The sequence below is a fragment of the Columba livia genome, chromosome 5 (assembly GCF_036013475.1).
Source record: "Columba livia isolate bColLiv1 breed racing homer chromosome 5, bColLiv1.pat.W.v2, whole genome shotgun sequence".
Lineage (NCBI taxonomy): Eukaryota > Metazoa > Chordata > Aves > Columbiformes > Columbidae > Columba > Columba livia.
The window spans coordinates 54,838,313-54,857,185 of record NC_088606.1 but is presented as its reverse complement, the minus strand read 5'-3'; the positions used below and the strand labels follow the sequence as shown (position 1 = coordinate 54,857,185).

General features: G+C 36.9%; 1 protein-coding gene across 19 annotated transcripts in view; it reads right to left on the bottom strand.

The window, feature by feature from the left end:
* Positions 1-18,873, bottom strand: part of PLEKHA7 (pleckstrin homology domain containing A7) — a 159,461-nt gene that overhangs the window by 114,648 nt on the left and 25,940 nt on the right. The window contains exon 1 of one of the 19 annotated variants that reach the window (XM_065066120.1): positions 4,949-5,154. The exons of 16 other annotated variants lie outside the window; for them this stretch is intronic. Coding sequence is in view for 2 of the 3 variants with exons in the window: in XM_065066125.1 (XP_064922197.1) it covers positions 4,367-4,410 (44 nt within the window). In the remaining variant the exon portion in view is untranslated. Of the gene's footprint in view, positions 1-4,366; positions 4,628-4,948; positions 5,155-18,873 lie in introns of those variants that run through there. 2 more of the 19 variants (XM_065066125.1, XM_065066112.1) reach the window with 2 other exon arrangements.

Genomic DNA, 18,873 nt, shown 5'->3' with positions numbered 1-18,873 from the left:
GGCTGGAAGGCCACGTGGAAGTATGTACCAGCAGCAACTCAGGCCTGTTCAGAAAAGAACCCCTTATAGCAAAGTATCTGTTCAGGGAATGAGCTAGAACAATGGTGTTTACTACTACACCTCATAGCAAAGAGAAGTCTGCTGTTGTGTGTAAAACCTGTGTCACTGAAGAGCCAAAACAGCAGCTCTCATGTCCGGAAACAATCACCACCCAGGTAACCCCTGTGCAATACTGTGTTTCACACTGCAGCTTCCCTGCTCCTCACACATCACACCTTCAGAGACTTTTAAACAAAAACCAAAACTCTGTTTCTGTTTTCACTTACAGCACTTACTTGTTATGGTTTTATTCTGAACATAGAAGGCTGGATGGGTAACTAAGCAATCATGAACAAAAAACATAAGCTCATAGACCAAAATAAGCCATATAGGGAGCCTGGATCCATAACAGTCAAACTTCATTTGATGTAATTATTTCACTTATTCCATACCTTAGGTAACTTTTACCACCAGCTGTTTCAACAGTCAGACAAGAATTCTCAATGGGTCTCCCAAGTATTGTGTGATAGCAAATAAGGGAACAAAGCATGCACTACAAATGAGATTAATAAACTGCAGTTTTGGACTAGATGTCAGATAAGCAATTCATGCTTCTTTACTGTTTAGGTATTGTTCAGGCAGAGGCAAAACAACACTTCATTGTGGCCAATGGTTCTCAATTGATTCATCAGCAACTGAACACAGCTGGCATTCTGCCTGTCAGAGACAACCCTGGCCTGTTGAACTAGAGCAGTAAATCCTCCTGCCTGTGAACCTAAAATTGCAATGAAATTGCTATGTAACCAGGTATTGTGTTCTCAGGCAGGCCATTCTGCCCTACAGCTGGCTAAATTTGCAGAATGAGCAAGAAAAATTCTTGTCAACAATAAAACACAATGATGTCTGCTGGAGCAGAAGAGGAATACCTGGGCTGTAAATTAACCGATGTGCTAACAGTCATGAAATATACAAAGCCTTTGACCATGGCATAGACAGAAAGTGGAAGTACCCTCTTTAGGACCTTGCCTTTCTCTCCAACTCCAATTCCTACTGAAACCATTAGCCACAAGCAACCTGCAATTGGAAACAAACTTCCAGGATTCACCCGATCACTACCAGCAGTCAGAGGTACACAGATGTTAGTTGTTCTGTACCTGTGCATATACACAGTCTGCACTGTATATCTCCGAATTCTAATCTACGTAATCTTTGGGGGATGATTTCATCCTCCACCAGCAGGTTCACTCTGTGCCACCCTCATGACACAAAGTAAACATATCACCTGGCCACACAGTCACGCTTATTACCAGCAATCCATCACCTGCCAATAGATGGGGAGAGGGAAACTGCTGTTGCTAGAAAGCAAGAAGTTCACAGGCCACAGCACAGGCTGCAGCAGGGACATTAACAATACAGCGTTTCATCCCCAGAGTCTGGTTGGCCTGACACTGCTCTCACACTGCCTTTGGAAGCAGGTGGCTAAAAAGGACTAAATAAAAAACCTTCCATCAGCTTTACAGCATACACAAATTCTAAGGGCTGCCACTTGCAATGCACTGAGGAAGCCCAGGCTGGGTATACCAGTCTGGTGGAGAAAGGTGGCAGGTTCATGTGCCTGAAACCCAGGGCTAGCAGAACTGTAAGGCTGTGACTTCACACTAGCAGCAGCACTGGCCAGATAGAGAACTCTGAAACAAAGCAAGCAGCACCCCCCCACCCCAGGAAGAAAGAAAGAAACAAACAAACAAGCAAAACAAAACAAAAAAAACCACTAAAGAAGCCCAAACCAGAATCCCACCTGGGGGAGGACTTGTCTATACAAGACCTGTCTATACAAGACTTTTCCAAACCGTTCTACAGAGCAAAGATTTTTAAGGCCTGTACGAGGCATTGACTGTCTTCAAAGACCATTTGGGAGTGTTCACTCCATTTCCTGCTTACTGCATTTGTAAACACAAGAGTATAAATCTCATGTGTTGTAGAACCAGCAGGTATTCTACATTTCAGTTCAAAGAAAATCAGAGAATCAAATTACATTCTCTCGCTCTATGAAATAATTCCATATTCATAAATCTGAAATAACTCTTCTTAACAACAACAAAAAAAGGCATTCATGAAGACAGGACAGTATTATGTAAAAAATTACACAGAGCCTGAAATAGGATTAAACTACTTTATCCTACTTTAAAATGAATTATAATGGATAGAGACAAATATTTACTGCCAAGTGCCATAAAAATGCTGAACAGAAAACTAAACAAAATGATGGAATAAATTTAAAAAGTCAGCCAAATAAACTTTAAAGGAATTAACTTTTGCTAAAAACAAACAGGAAATCCAGTATTTCACTGAGTATGGATGCATGCAAATTAAAGTTATTTAATAAAAACAGTCACTACAAACATATGTAGAAGCCAGAATGCTGATATGTGATTTTTTTAATTATTTTGAATTTAGAAGGCAGTCTTCTCTCTACCATGACCCAAACTGACCTTCATTTACTGGAGCTACCAGAACGTAGTAAGTTTCTCTCTCCAACAGACACAACTCATTAATACAAACTAAGCAATGCCTATTTAATGGCATCCAAGCTTCAGCTTGCTGGCCCTTGATGAAGCTCCAGAGTGAATAACATACAACTCATAGGACTGCAAATAAGGAAGGCTGAGTCTATGCTTGATATTTAGAATAAAAAAGAAAAAGTCTTCTAAACAAGAGGACTGCCATACAGAGTCCTTTTAACTCATATTTTAGGTTAACAGCCCTGATGAATTCTTATCCATAAGAATAATATATTCAAAATTCTTAAGAGCAAATAAACTCTAACTACCATGCCTTGTAAATTGTGCAAATCCACATAGCAGGTTATAGAAAAGCATTACAATTGGAGACAAATGAAACGCTGTCATTTCAGTTTAAAGTTGGAAATTTGCATAATTTGATGTTCCTCAAAAGAGCATGAGTAAAAAGAAATTGTAGAGTGTACAAACTTCTGTGGTCAGGCTGATAAATGAACCCACTTCCAAAATAAGCTTTCCTAATTAAGGCTTCTAAAGCAGAGCTGGCTTGCATTCATTTAATATCACTGCTACAAGTAATCTGAAATATTCTTGATAAAATATTTTTAGTATCGACTCCAGCATATTAAAACCAGTTGAAGGTCATTATGAGGATGAAAAAAAAAATAAAGTTCAGAACCAGGAAAGATAACAAATTCATCGCTAAACCGACATAAAATATTTTGAGAATTACCATAACTAAATGGGTTCAAGATTAATTCTTTGTCTGTAACTATCGCCTTACTTACATTGTTTCTCTTTTTAATGCTCAGGTTATCGTATCTCCGAGTCCTTGGATAACATCTACTGATTTGCCCCACAGGCACAACCTGGACTATGAAAAGCTGGGTGAGTGTTTTTTAGTTAAAAGACAGAAACATCATATACACAGTTTTAATCAAGTTTATGCTATCCCAGCCTCCCTGAAGAAATGTTTAATATGCTTAATTAGACAGCTGGCACTTTTTATTATACTTTTATTTGTTCACTGCACTTAAGAAATTTAATTTGCATAGGAAAACTTTTTAATTTGCTAGGTCAGCTCATGTGGCACTAAGTGACATTTCTGCACTCCAAACTAAAGAGAAATCTAAACTATTCTCTGAAATGTGAATACTTCATACTAGTCTTTTTAAACAGTTAACTGTTAAAACTCTTCATTCTTGTATTGGTGTAAGAAACTATTTTGTTTAATTATGGCACCTCCTTTAGCGTGTCACTTTAATCTCAGAATAAAACAATGCTAAAGAACCATGTATATGCCATTACATTCTTTTGATTCCCATTATCATACAGAATCTTGAAATGGAAGAAATTACACTTAACCACGAAATGATCCAACATACAACACAGATCTGAATCACAGTGACAGTGTTAAGAACTGAACAGACTGCACAGAATTCTAACATAACAATGAGACTTATGGAAATACAAAAAAAATGACATCTCTGAACGCTGAGGAACGGCAGCGTGCAAGGTAACGCACCACATGCTTTTCAAGGGCATGGGATGCATTTCTATGCAGAACAGAGCAGAGAAGTAGGTTAAAACGTACGTGGACTTACACATACAAATAAAAATCACTAATTATATTTTGATTAATCTTCTGAAGCCATTGAAATGAAATGATTCATGTTTATAATCCCTGACTAACATCAGGTGCTTCGCCAAAAAAGAAGAGCTTTTTTTCCCCCCTTCATCCCCTAAGAACAAGGATAAAAATAAGAAGGATATAGACACAAACCTGGACAATAATACCTATCACTCACCATTGTAAGACACAGCCAGATATTTTCCTAAGGCATGATTTCATTCACAAGTGAGCTTTTTGATTGCTAGAGAAATTTCATTACTTCAGAAGGCATTACAAATATTTCCACTCTTCATCTCTCATAATAAAATATCTTTAAACACTTTGGAAATAATGCAAATATTTATTCTCTTTGATACGAATTAATCATCAGTTTGAAGGCAAAGTCCACAATGACCAAGAAACAATCCTATCCTTCTCATCAGGATCTTTCACAAACCTGGAATGTAAGTCCGGAGAGAGACTCAGTGTTAACAGTAGGTGCCAGGAATATCCAACATTCACTGCCCTAACTATTTAAGATAACAGTACTCAACTTTCAGGCAGGTTATTCCAATCACAAAGCAAACTTTGAAAAACAAGGCACTAAATAAACACTGTGATTTAAAGTTACAGAATGGAAAACTCAGAAAGGTTAGCAAGACATCAGTACAAAATCCTAATATTACCTCAGGCATTTAGTACATGAAATACGGGAAAAATACAGCGTTTTTAATGAACCATTACAACCTTTTTGCAAGGACTGAACACCGATACATACCAAAGATAATACTTTTTCACAGCACGGTTTACAGACCGTCAGCTTCAGCCAGTCATTAACTGCTCTCATGATTAAGCCCGAAGCATTCATAAGCTTTCAAAAGTGAAGCAGAGTCATTAAAAAGGACCATGTCTGCCCTCTCCCCATTTGCTGAAAAAAAATCATTAACGCCTTCAGTCGTCTCCTTTCTGCCAAGGGAAAGAAAGGAAGGGGTGGGAAGAAGCTAGAGCAGAAGACTGCCTACTTCATTGCCATCATTTCCTCCCAACCAGTCATCCACATGTACAAATAGCACTAGAGCTAGTCTCTAAATCAATTTCAGTGTTTCAGACTGGCTTAAGAGACACAAACCACGATTAGCTCCTTTTATGTAACTGGTGTAAGTTTGAGCATTTAATGTTAGCTGATTTTACAGTGCCCCAGCATGATTTTACAGACGCCCCAGCATGATTGCAAGCACTTAGCGCCATCATTCTTTCACGTTTTAAGATAAAGGCACTAAATTTAAATACCAAAGATCAGGAAACTAAAAGTTTGATACTGCATCCCAGATAATTCCTAAAAGCAGGAAACTGATGTTTTAATAGACCTGCATTATTGTAATTAGCTCTCGACAAGAGTCGCTGGCCACACAACTTCTGTGGCTGAGATGACAGCAGCTTTGCATAATTATGTTTCCAGACAATCACCTTCTGGGTTTCCTCCCATTATCTTGATATATAACACCAAATAAGATACAACCTTTCAGGATAATCAATTACTCAAAGCAAAGCAGATACAGTTATTTCAAGCATGATATTCATGGAAGTTCTTATGAAGTTGGAGCACTTTCGGGATGAGTGGATTAAATCTGTAAATTCTTCCTCAGAGGTACAAATTAAAAATCTCTGCAGTTTCATGAGATATTAGATTTATTTTAAAAGCCTTGACATATTCCGTGAATGCTACTTCAAAGTAACTGAATTTTCTAGAATTATTACACTTCATTTTAAAACTGCCTTCAAAATACTGCCTATCACAAAATGACTTCTGGTCCAATCACTTTAATAAGTTTAAAACCTTTCTGTGAAAAATTTCCACACAAACCAACCAGAATACTTGCTGTAGCTGTTCTTGTTAATTTAATTTTGTCTCAACAATATGCTGTGTTAAAACAATTATCTAACATGTTATGCTAATTTAAGTAGGTCACACTGTTTCTATTAGATTTGCCTTAAAGCTCTTCCTAATAAATCCAGTTGCAAGAGAAGCGTTTGCCTTATTTTATCTAAAATGTTGTTCATTTAAAATTATATATTAGGCAACCCACAGCTTTTGAGAGACTCAACACATTCTCTGCCATTTATACCAAAATATAGAAAATGTATTTTCTATTAATTTTGTTATACTGCAGATACACAGAGAGCCCTTTGTGAAAATACTATTTACAACCACATGACTGAAATTCTTTCTGTATTTGGGAGGAGAAGGGGGCTAAGAGGGGTGTTATTTATCATGAAGCTTCTATGACTTAACTCTCATCATTGAAATGCTCTTCACCGTTATCTGTACTTGTACTACAGCTGTGCTCAGAAGAGCAATACGCAAGGCATGACACAAATCAGAGGTCCATCTTTATCACTTAAGCATAATTTAATTATATTTACATATAGTAGTCATTTTAAAAATGTTATGACAAATGAAATGCAATGCAAATAAAAGCCCAAAGTTGCATGCTCTTTATATTAAGGGATATAACTTTAAAAATATAATAAAGCAATAAAATTTAAAACTGTAAGCCTTCTGTGTCATTTCCAGTTCACCGAACATGTGTGTTAGAAATTAAAATAAAAGCTTAAGAAAAAGTTTACTCATCACCACAGGATCAAAAACTTCAAAGTTTGAAAATACTCCCATTACTCCTTATTTACCTTATAAATGAGATAGGAAAATACATGCAAAGAAGTGGTTCCACGAGTAAATGCTATACAAGTGTCTCCACTAAAACCTAACAGAAGATGAGATCAAGCAAGTAAGTGACAATCCATTCTAATTCAACATTTGCTTTTTATTACTTTACATTTAATTGCAAGTGCTCAAAAGGTTTAAAAAAATAACACTGATGTCTGCTTACTAGAAAATATTTTAAGCTGGAGTCATTAATAGCAGACAACAGTAACTTCTTTTCGCTTTAAATAATATTTACATAATGTTCCATCAGCAAACATGTCCCAGACCTACTTCCTAGGGGTACATCCAAACCCTAAACAAGCACATACAAGGTTTAGAGCAACATGAGAAAGAAGCTGTTGTATTCCAGCTGCACCGAGCTGACAAACATTCACTCTTCTACTTTATACAAATGTGACAGTAATTATTCCTATAGCCTGAAACCAGTTCCCACATGTTCATTCCCACAAACTACATGGGGTGGAAGGGGATGAATTTCTTCCTGCGGTGCTGCATGTAATTGCCAAAATCCCAGTGTCCCATCCTTACGAGCACTTTTCAGAACTTGCCAGAAATGCCTTCTCCATATTGAACTACCAGTACAATAAATTCTTACAACCTCCGTGTGCAAGCAGTATTTTTGCCTATAGAAATCAACACATCTGCTAAGTAATGTTTTTTAGACTGCTCTGTCCTGGTTTTTTGGACATTCAGGCAACTGCTTCTCTTCCCAGATTTTCCCAGTTCTCTCTATCACAACTTCACCAACCTAGTGGCTCATTTTTTTCCTCCATGTGATCTCCCAATACTTCAGCTACTGTTTCTGGCCTTCTGAATTTAGAAACTGTGTATAACATGAAATCTTCAGGCACTTGGAAACCAGATTTTATTATTATTATTATTATTATTATTATTATATAAATGACTAAGAAATTCTGGCCATTCCTAATGGAAGTATTTCTTCTCAGCCTGTTTCAAGTTTAATATTGGCTTAATGGAAAATGCTAGGTTTCGTATCTCTACCACTCATTCAAATATCAGAATTATCTCATTACCAAGAAGTACACAGCTTTTTACATGCTGATTTTAAATCCTAAAAGGGAATAGTTGATAAATACGCTTAAAAAATAAAAAAATAAACAGGATCACCTCTTTTCCCCCAGCATTTAGATTGAACAAGCTAAAGATCTCAAACTTGCTTCACAGTTACTCTTATACCTAAACAGTTTTCTCACTTAAAAAAGCAGGAAGGGGAAACAGATTAGCCTTTACACTAACGATGAAAAGAGAAATATTAAGCATAAAATGAGGTACAATTTTCAAATTTCCAAATAAGAAGTTAATAGAAGGAACCCTTAAACTCCAGGATCTATGTTATTGATGTCCTTTAAAAAGAAAAGAGGTCACACAAGATGCCTGTGATGATTTGTGGACCTGTTCCCCGGATTTGTTACATCATCTACAACAGAGTAGATCCAAAGAAGTATCAATTTGCTAAACAGCATTTCTGCATACAGAAATATTTTGAAGCCATGTGAAGACTGAAGAGTTTTCATAAAGTTTAAGCTTTTGGCACAGAAAAGCAATTTTGTAAGAAGCTCAAATTAAAATGGCTCTAGAAGTACTTAAAAGCACAAGAAAAACTCCAGTGGGCCTCTCTAGACCAAGAAAACATTCCCCCTCATGCATGACATGTTTGGTACTAATAACGAAATTACAGCTGGAATACCAGAGACTGTGTGAAAGTGCCACTCTCTAAGACCACATGTGAGACTTAAAACTTTGATTTTTTTCCTGATTTAACATGCTAAAATGTCAAAGCCATTCCCAGTTTACTTGTGTTCAAACAGATTAATTTTGCCACCTAAGATAGAGAAAAGCACTGCAATTCCATTTCAGAAGCTTCAAAGTGTTTGTTCAGCTTAAACATGCATCATAAACTTCAAATCATAAACGATGTGTTATTCTACAACATTTTTCCTTCTGCATTGCAGACTAAAAACAGTGTAAGGATCTAGAAGACTACAGAAGGTGTCCTGTGGTTTAATTCAAAATGTCAGAAGTATACTGCAGGCTTTATTGGATTTCTTAAAAAAAAATAAAAATCTTCCAAAGTGGAAAACCCCGAACACCAGACCTACACAGATTCATTTTACATTTCACCTTATTTCCAAATGCTTGTGCTTGAAGGATCTTTAAAGTTTTGTTATTTTTTAACTAATTTAATTATCCAAAATATGCTATTAATTCTGTAGGCATACGACAGAAAATTTAAAGGGAACTTCAACAGTCTTAACTTAGAATTGTTTAAATGATTAACAAGTACCACAGTGTAGAAGCAGCTACTTGTAATAAATATCCTCATGATGGCAGCATAAACCATTCTGATGAAGTGCTAAATGACAATACATATTATTACTCATACAGAACAGTAAGATCTGAACTGCTCTAGAGTGTTCGCTACTTTTAATTTTCTCCCTCTTCTCATTGCCATTTCTTCAGTCCTTTACAGTCTTATTTAGTCCCTAGAATTCCATAGTAGTATTATTCTACTTCACACACATAAATTTATCAAGAAAGAAGAGGTACCACCCTACAGAGTATTTTGACAAGTGATATTTAATTTTACGCATCTATGCCACACGCTCCATTATATTTTCTATCATTTGTATATTCTATTTTGAAAATTCAAGAATTGTCACTGCACAATCTATGCGCTTGCATGAATCCCTAAGTTGAGGCTTCAAACCGAGATCTATGAAGTTCTTCTGAAGGATGATCTTCCATCAAATTCTGTTTGCCTTTAACATTTCTGCATTACAAAGAAGACAATGCCATGATTTCAAAGATCCCATTATTTTCTCGGAAGTAACAGTAATTTCAAAACCAGCCAGAAGGATTCTAAAATTCTTGCATTTAATCTTACTGACCTTCCGCAGTATATACATTATAAAGATTTATAGCCAGTTGCATAAGGTATGAAATCCCTTGAGTTCAAAATCTGCATAGATTTCAGCTTATAAATTGTTTACATCATTTAAGTCTGTGTTGATTAAAAAGAGATTTGAGATTTAAAATATGACCATGCTTGAAAAGACTTTTTTTAAAGGTTATCACTAGTGCAATTCACTCTCTTCAGGCTACACAGCAAGCGGGGCATTGCTGAGGCTACTACCTCCAAAAGCTCAGCAACCTCACACTTCAGAAGGCCAGTCAATGTCCCCCTTGGATTTGCCACTGATCAGTACATGTAGTTGTTTCTTAATGCAGTTATATCAAAATAAACCATGCAGGAGAGTATGAAGTAACGCAGGTTAGGAAGAATTATGCTAGCTGATCCAAGGGGTCAGTGAACTCCTTCAAGAGAAATGACAGAGAAGTAACAATGAGTGAACACCTCAACCACCTGCTCTTTTGCAAGTTTCATGTGTGTCTACAGCCTTCCCAAGAGCACTAAGCCCCAACTTGTTTCTCTCTTAGAACACCTAAACAGAGTTGAAGCATCAGAAGTACACCTTCATTTATTTTATCTTCTTATTACTGACTAGCTGTGCTTAAATATACCTAAAAACCTTACCAATTCGTAATTTTACACCATCTCTGATTAATTACCAAGTGCTTAAAGGAAGCAATCTTGAGACTACATCAAACTGAAGGCAAACTGCTACTTATCCTATTTCTAGATGTTAACAAAGACTGAAAGAACAAACATTCAGAAGGAAAAGAGAAAGAAAAACAAAACAGTCTGTCTTAGATAAAATAGAAGCGAGAAGAAACACAAATTAAAATTTCTAAGCCATGAAATGCAGAATGGATGTACTTGTTCTGTGAATTTCACTCACAGCACATGTTGCAATACTACAGCCTGTATGACTTGGCATTCCTGGGCAGCACAAGCAAACGTGCTCGCACACCGACATGACAGCCAACAACAGCACTGAAGGGGTTTTTGGTTGTAGTTCAGCATGTCCTATCAGCATTTCATATCTTGGCAGTTTTATCTCCACCATGGTAACGAGGGTGGTTAACACCAATTTTCTCAAATCAGATTCAGATTACACTGACTGAAAAGATGGACCATATCCTAATTTGAGGGTTTACAATAAGAAAATCAAAACAAACCAGCAACATTGTTTTTAAGCAGTATACTCACTGCATAGCAAACAGACATTTACCGCATCAAAGTAGCTTTATAATGAAAGCCCAACTCCCAAACCTTTATGGTTTCTAACAGATTATTATTCCTCCAGAAACCTCCCATTTTCTTCTCCACACACCCCTCCAGTACATTTCTTTTGGCCAAGACAGAAGCAGAGCTTTACAACATTTCCTCTGCTAACAGGATTTTTCAAATAAGCAAAGACCGGGAACAGCTGGAGCTTCCGAAGAGGATTGCCTCATTACCAGTAGCAATAAACAGAAAAGAACAAGCCAAGGCAAAAGCAAAGATCTCCATGTAAAAGAAAAGTTACTAGGTTTAAAAATCACAGCCTAAAATCAAGACTCTGCTGCTGGTACGTCCATTTGTGTGTATGATTATATAACAACAGCAATGTAATAACAGGAGTCCTATATACATTTACAGCTTTTTGTTTCTTTAAGTAATGTTAGTTTAACTCTGGAAACATGATGAGGTCAATTGAGTTATGTGAAAGAACAAGCTATATGGAATTGGAAACCATGACTTCTACCATTTTCAGCAAGGCACTTCTTCAAACATACAATGAAATATTCATGGCCATATTGTGACAGGAGAGCCCACAACCAACTTAAATAAGCAAGAGGGATTGTATGACAGGCTGTCAATTAAAAAAAGAACAAGAAATACAATAAAAAGTGTATCTGGCAAGACAAACTTTCACTCCTAAATTATGTTTTCCTCCAGTCTTGTCTCTCATTGTTAGAGACTAGCAGAAAATATTAATTTTTATAGAGATGTAACTGTGCAATAAGTATACCATGTAGAATTTTTTTTTCTATTATCAGATAAAGAGTTTCATATGTAGGAGATAATTAGTCAAACACAAGTTAAAATAAAATGAAGTTTTAAAAAGCAAGGGAAACAGGACATTCAAAATTAGTTCCAAAGCATGATCTAACAACTGAAAGTAGAGAAATGCAGAGACAATGCATCACAGATGTCCAACAGTATGGGTAAGATGGGTAAGCGGGAGGTACCCCAGCGTGAGCCACCATTGGACTATGGCAGGGAAAAAGACAAAATTCAATGCCAGGATATATCATGACAGGTGTTTCCAGAATAGACAAGAAAATATTTTAAGCACTTGTAATTGCTTCAGCAAGACTTTCTCAAGAGTATCATGCACCATTCTAGACAATCCAGATTTAAAAAGCATCAAATAGATGCACGTAGGAGGACTTTCTGTATCGGGGGAAGAGATCAGGACACACCGCATCATTTTCGACAAGCTAGGGCACAACTACTTCATAAAACGTAGAACAAGGCAGAGAAACCTGAGCTGAAGCAAGCCAAGCTAGTGTCTGAACCAGACTGACTAATGATGGAACACTATGAGACACCTGATAGCCCAGCACATGATGCTGCAGCCATCACCACACTGCTGCTGGCTGAAAACTGATGCCTCTGACTTGCCCTGTGGTTTGCAGGTACACGAGCCAGGCTTCGTGTTCAATCCACTGCACGGTGCAGACATGCGTTAACGTGTAGCTTATTCAACCCTTTATTTTGTAGGGTGTAGTACTGCTCTGTTTAAAAACAAACCAACCAACCAGTAATACAAATACCAGAGAACAGAAAGTTGCCTTCATCAAACAGTAATGGCAGGAGACCAACAGATACCAGATTTAGTGTAGTTAAATACAAGTCAGAACTTAAAACAGAGTTCCCAAAATGTCTTTATTTTTAACACAATCTGATAGCTACAGGGAGAAAAACAAAAACCCCAAACAAAAAACCACAAAACAAAAACAAAAAACACAAACCAACCAACCAAACATACATAAAATACACGAGGCTGACTGGCTAGAAAACAGATTTGTATAAATGGGCCTAGGGTCCTGGTAAAGAAGATGAACACAACTTATTTATTACACAATTTTCATTCTAGAGCTTGACCTCTCCATTACATTACAACAGTGAAATGCATAAAATGAACAAAGAGACAGAATCTACACCAAGAGATTATTACGCACCTTTAAGTTTTCTAGAACATGCAATACCAGGAAAGCACGGGAAAGGAACAGAGCCCTCCTCACAAAACCACAAACTAGCATATCACAATGAGGTAGCTTGATGATAAGGATGCGCTCTTGCAGAAAAGCACAGATGGAGAAAAACAATTAGAGAAGCTTTGATATACTTTGCCGACTGGAAGTCGGCTCCTGTGCTCCTTCGGCTGCGCTCCCCAGAAGACTAACACACTGCCAGCAGTTTCAGGAAGCCAAGTGTTCACATTCAGAATAAAGATGAAGCAAAGACAAAAATAAAGCAAAAATACACTATTGACCTTCATTACCTATCTGAGAGAAGCACAAACACTGAGTTCTTTGATGTATGAAGACTGAAGTTATTCCTACTTTCAAAATCTATTATGTTCCTCTAAAACAGGCTTGGATAAGATTTTTTTAAATTACATTTTATTTCAGGATTGATGTTCTCCCGATGTCTCAGGAGTATTCATTAACCCTAGATAAAACCATACACCATTGTATTTTACAGATTCATCAATAAATTGTGTTGGCTTAAACCTGCAGTCTTTAAAACATACTTCTCAACATCAATTTTTATACTCTTCCTGACTGCCATTTCTAAAGATAGATTTTGTCTAGATTTGATTATCTTCTTTGCTTCTGGGATTTTCTTAAATTCTTTGTGAACTCTTTTTGTAATATTGAAAATTCTAGCCCCTCATCAAAATAGAAACATGTAAAATATTTGTCGTCTTGCATTAATTACAATCTAATATTTCCAGTAAGGAAGAAATGCAGAGAACAGAGTGCATGACAGGCAGATCCTTAGGAAATCCATCAGCCCTATTAAAAAGTTTTTATTTTTACAAGAGACAGTATTCTATTATTTGGAAAACCTCACAGCTGATACACTGGAGATTAAATTTGTAATTATCTCTCACTGATTATATGCCATAATCACCACCACAATCTATTCATACAGTTTCTTTCTGGATATAAAGTTACTGTTACCAATCTCCCTCTCCCAAAACCACACACACTTTGTCAAATACAACTGTCAGGGCTTGAGAAATATTTTGGTAAGGTTTGTTATCACAACGAAAAAAAGACACAAAACACCAAAGACCAACTCACAGTTCCTATGGTCTTTGTTCAATTTCCTTAAGAAATAGACAAAGGGCAACATCCAAATTCACCACCTCAAGTTAGAAATACGAGTTTGTTTTGCCATCTCTGGAAACTATTTCGCAGCTACTGAATACCACAAAGATCAATAAATCCAGTAACAACCTTCCTTCCTAGACCTTTGCAAATGACACCATATTAGCATAAAAAGCAGACAGTAGAAGACTGCAGATTAGCTGCAGTTTTCAACATGACTACATAAACATTTGAAGAACAATAAACAATTCATCTTACTTATTTGAATTAATAACTTCAATTTGCTCATCAGGTAATCCTTCTGCTTTCTGGGGTACACAGAAACATGCCTCCTGTAATTTGGTTTAAGCCACAAATACCTGGAGAACACTCTCCGGCAGCACAATCCCATTCTTTACCTTGGCTGAACTGTAGGAGCGGCATGCCATCTTGCAGGAAGGGCTCCCATTGCATACGTCTTTACAATTAAGCTGGTCTTTCTCAAAGCTGTTAAGCAACATTTTGTTGAATGTCACACCAAGTGCATTCCATGAGATGGAATGTACGTGGTGTCCCTGCAGAAACCACAACCTCCCACCACAGCTGTAGATTTGAGTGTTCTTTTGTCCTCCTTGTTTGGAAAAAAGGACAAAAATACCAAATATTTTACAGAAGTAACTCTCCATGCACCAAAACAATGGCTTGGCATTTTGCAAAGTTCTTTAAAAGGAAATTTACTCAGTTTCCCGATCTCAAAGAGTAGCAAAACAAACCAAGCGCCAAGCACCATCATCACATCTCCCCAGGAAGGTCTGTGTACCATAAATATGTATCAGAACAGAACAGTTATCTAGCCTGGGTATCTACGTATTCTTATATAACACTCAGACTCCACAAATGGTACTTTAAAGCTTAAACTGCGTTAAAACCATGCATATCTATATTCAAAACTCCACAAGACATTCACTGTCTATAAGCATTTGTAAAGTCCCCATTTTCAAAAACAAAAGCTTAATGCTCTTCCAATAAAACTTAAACCTAGATGTCATTTAGCAAATTGTTAATTCTTCCTATCTCTGTAAAAGGATTTTTGGCATAGTAACTTAATTTCAAAGTTGACATGAAATTCGAGGTAAGATTTCACAGGTAAAACTATTTACTTTTAATTACACGTTGTTTTTATTTAACTGGAGCTATTTGAGTTCTGCTCAGTGGTGCGACAGGCAAAAAAGTAAAGGTCAGGAAAGAGGTATTTAAGAAAATTAGTGGTTAAAAAAAAGGGTAAAATAAAATTAATTACTTCAGATTGGAAGAGTATAAACCAAACTCTTTAAGGACAAACGTCACATCCCAAGGAATGACTAGTCTCTTGGGAGGTCTAAATCTCTAAGATATGTGCTACTTAATTCTCATCTGCCACGTGGTGATTTTCTAAAGACCTCAAGTAAGATCCCACCGCTACTGAAAGGAACAGTCCCACCTCCTGCCTCATTTTTAGATTCATTTAAGCCCCTCATGAAACTTATTAGCTAGTCAATTTGTGTTGTTCTCACCCACAGCAATCAAGATAGGACTTCACATCTTTCTCTTCTAATGAAAGTGAAGAAGCTGAATTAATTGGCCTCTAACTCAGCCACGCAGTATTCCAAAAGCGACCAAAATCAGCAAGCCTTAGGTTAGACCAAGAGCAGTAAAAGCATGTAATTTAGTTTTTTTTGTTCTTTGCTTCTACAGAAATGCTCAGAAACAGACGCATATTCATTCCTTTGACTCTTCCACTCCCACACACTGGGTTTAAGTAGCCTACTGTCTGGTGGCAACAACTATTTCAATAAAGCACATAATATCCCCCTAATAAAAACAGTAACCTAAGAAAGACATTTGAAGCAACAAGAAACTTTTAGGGAACAATTTAAAACTTCTCAGAATATGCAATACATATGTCTACGATGGCATGAGCGGATTGGACTTGCAAAATGGTACCAGCCAGAAGAACAAAACTACCCAAGGCCAGTTGTTTTCAAAAGTCTTGGTTCTTCTCCCTATACATTTTCTAACCTGAGAAAGGTAAACAAAGACATCTATTGAAGTGAAAAAACAAAAATGGAGAAGAGCTTTTTAATAATATAACTTTCTAAATACGTACTACAGTACCCTTAATGCTTTATTCATAGAGTTTCTGACTTCAATCTCTCTAGTTCTTTGTCTGACCGTACTTTGTTAGCTGTTTGGAATTTGAAAGCTCACAACAGCTATTGTCACAAATGACAAGCAAAACTAAGGACTTTGTTGAACAGCTTAATTGTATGCAGCCAGAATACATGTTAGAGCCAAACTGAACATTGCAAACAAGCAAGATATCCGAATCTGTGTTGAGACGCTATTTATAATCAAAACTTTGATTAATCCCAGAAAGCATCTCAAATAAATAAGACAAACTCAGGAAATGTTACAACACATACGCAACTATTCTCTTTAAAATAATAACATGAATTTAAAAAAAAAAAAAACAACACTACTGTTTTCTTTTATAAATACTTTTTATTCCATCAGTCCCAGACCAGTAAGAAGCCGAAAACACTGCCTACCAGGGAGAAAGTTCTCTCTGGATCCAAATCGACAAGCCCCAAAACTGACAAGTAGGTATTGATTTTAGGATTTTTACTGAAAACATTTCAGAAAGAGAAGTTCTTTACCCAGAACAGCTACAGAGGTAAGCAACTTTTCTAGTACTGTGCTGAAGGACCTACCATCAACTAGGGACTGGCTGCACTAGCTGGCAGAAAGCAGCTGCAGTTAGTGTCCACCTAGGACACAACATGGCATTTACTTCTTACATATCTGAACAGCAACAGCTGAGCCATCATTGCATTGCATTTCACAGTAAAAAGAAAGGGAATTTGGGGGAATAATTCATCTGACCTGTTTAAATGTGAACTTTACGATAGATAGATGAAGTTGCCCTAGAAATGCCTTTGTTTTGCTACCTATAAATGAACCTGAAAGTGCCATCCTAGTTACAGATACCTACAGCCGGACAAGAAGTAAATCTGTGTGTGATTTCTAGCTAAAGGCTTCAAGACCATAGCAAATACACAAGATACGCATGAAAGCACCAAAGAAAAGCCATGGGTGAGCACATCACACCACAGATTTGGCTGAACTTGCTAACTGAGAAATCATATAATAACTGAGTCCCCACAAGACCAAGGGTGGTTTGATGGAAGGCACAACTTTCAGAATAGAGACATTTGGTTTTACACGCTTACCCTTTGGCAGCTGCGATTTCATGGTCATATCAGGACACGCAGCTCCTGCACACCGTTGGCACAATCGTTCTTTTCACTCTTATGAGTTGGAAACCCCATAAGAATACTGAGATCACGTTTGCAGCATTCTCTAGAAACTCTCTACTGTAAAAATGCAGAGCAGCCCTAAAACACAGCCTCAGGGACTAAAACTGCAATGAAAGATGCTAAAAAGCAGAACCAAAACTATACTTCTACTAAAGCAACATTCAACAACTAAGAAGCATGGTTAAAACTGATCCTACTTAATTCTTCATGAACATTTTGCCTTTTTTATGTTTAAATACACTGAAGTGCAATTTAAAAGCCTTTAAATTATTTGAGGTAGCTATATTTATGAACTCTAGTGTAAAAATACGTCTCGGTGTAAAATTTGGTAATGGATAAGACAAAAAAATGGGATTAATCTTCTCAATTTACATTTTTAAATATAACTGTATTATCTGACTTCATACACATGTACACATGTATTTATATACATATTATATAAAGGGTGTTTCAAAAAAATGGACACAACTTGAAATCACTGTATATCTGTAACCAGGAACTACCCCTGAATGAAACTCTTCCCACTTGAAAAGATGGAGCAGAGACTTTCAAACCGTTACCATGAGATGCCTCTCCCAGCACACAAACAGCCCCCAGCCTCCGTCATTGCAAGATGGAGAATGAAATTGGGTTCACCTTTTTAAAACACCCTATATATTTATGGATATAAGTATTCTGCCAATTTTTCTCTTTCTTCTCAGACTGAAAAGATGTATAAGCTAAAATATTAATTGCCAAAGTAACTGATAAGGCCAATAGCTATTGTTCTTCAGCCAAGATCAGCATACTGTTGAATACAGTCAAATCACATAGTATTTATTCTGATAGGCAAACAACTACACAACATTCAACGAATACCTGGAAGTTTCTCTCTCCTAAAACTTGCATGTATAGTACAAAGATAAAAAAATGTATATACACATCTATATCACAGTATCACAGTATGTTTGGGATTGGAAGGGACCTCAAAAGATCATCTAGTCCAATCCCCCTGCTGAAGCAGGAACGCCCAGATGAGGTTACACAGGAACATGTCCAGGCGGGTTTTGAATGTCTCCAGAGAAGGAGACTCCACAACCCCCCTGGGCAGCCTGTTCCAGTGTCTGTCACCCTCACTGAGAAGAAGTTTTTTCTCAAATTTAAGCTGAACCTCTTGTGTTCCAGCTTGATCCCATTACCCCTTGTCCTATCATTGTTTGCCACCGAGAAGAGCCTGGCTCCGTCCTCGTGGCACTCACCCTTTATATATTTATAAACATTAATAAGCTCAACCCTCAGTCTCCTCTTCTCCAGACTAAAGAGACCCAGCTCCCTCAGCCTTTCTTCATA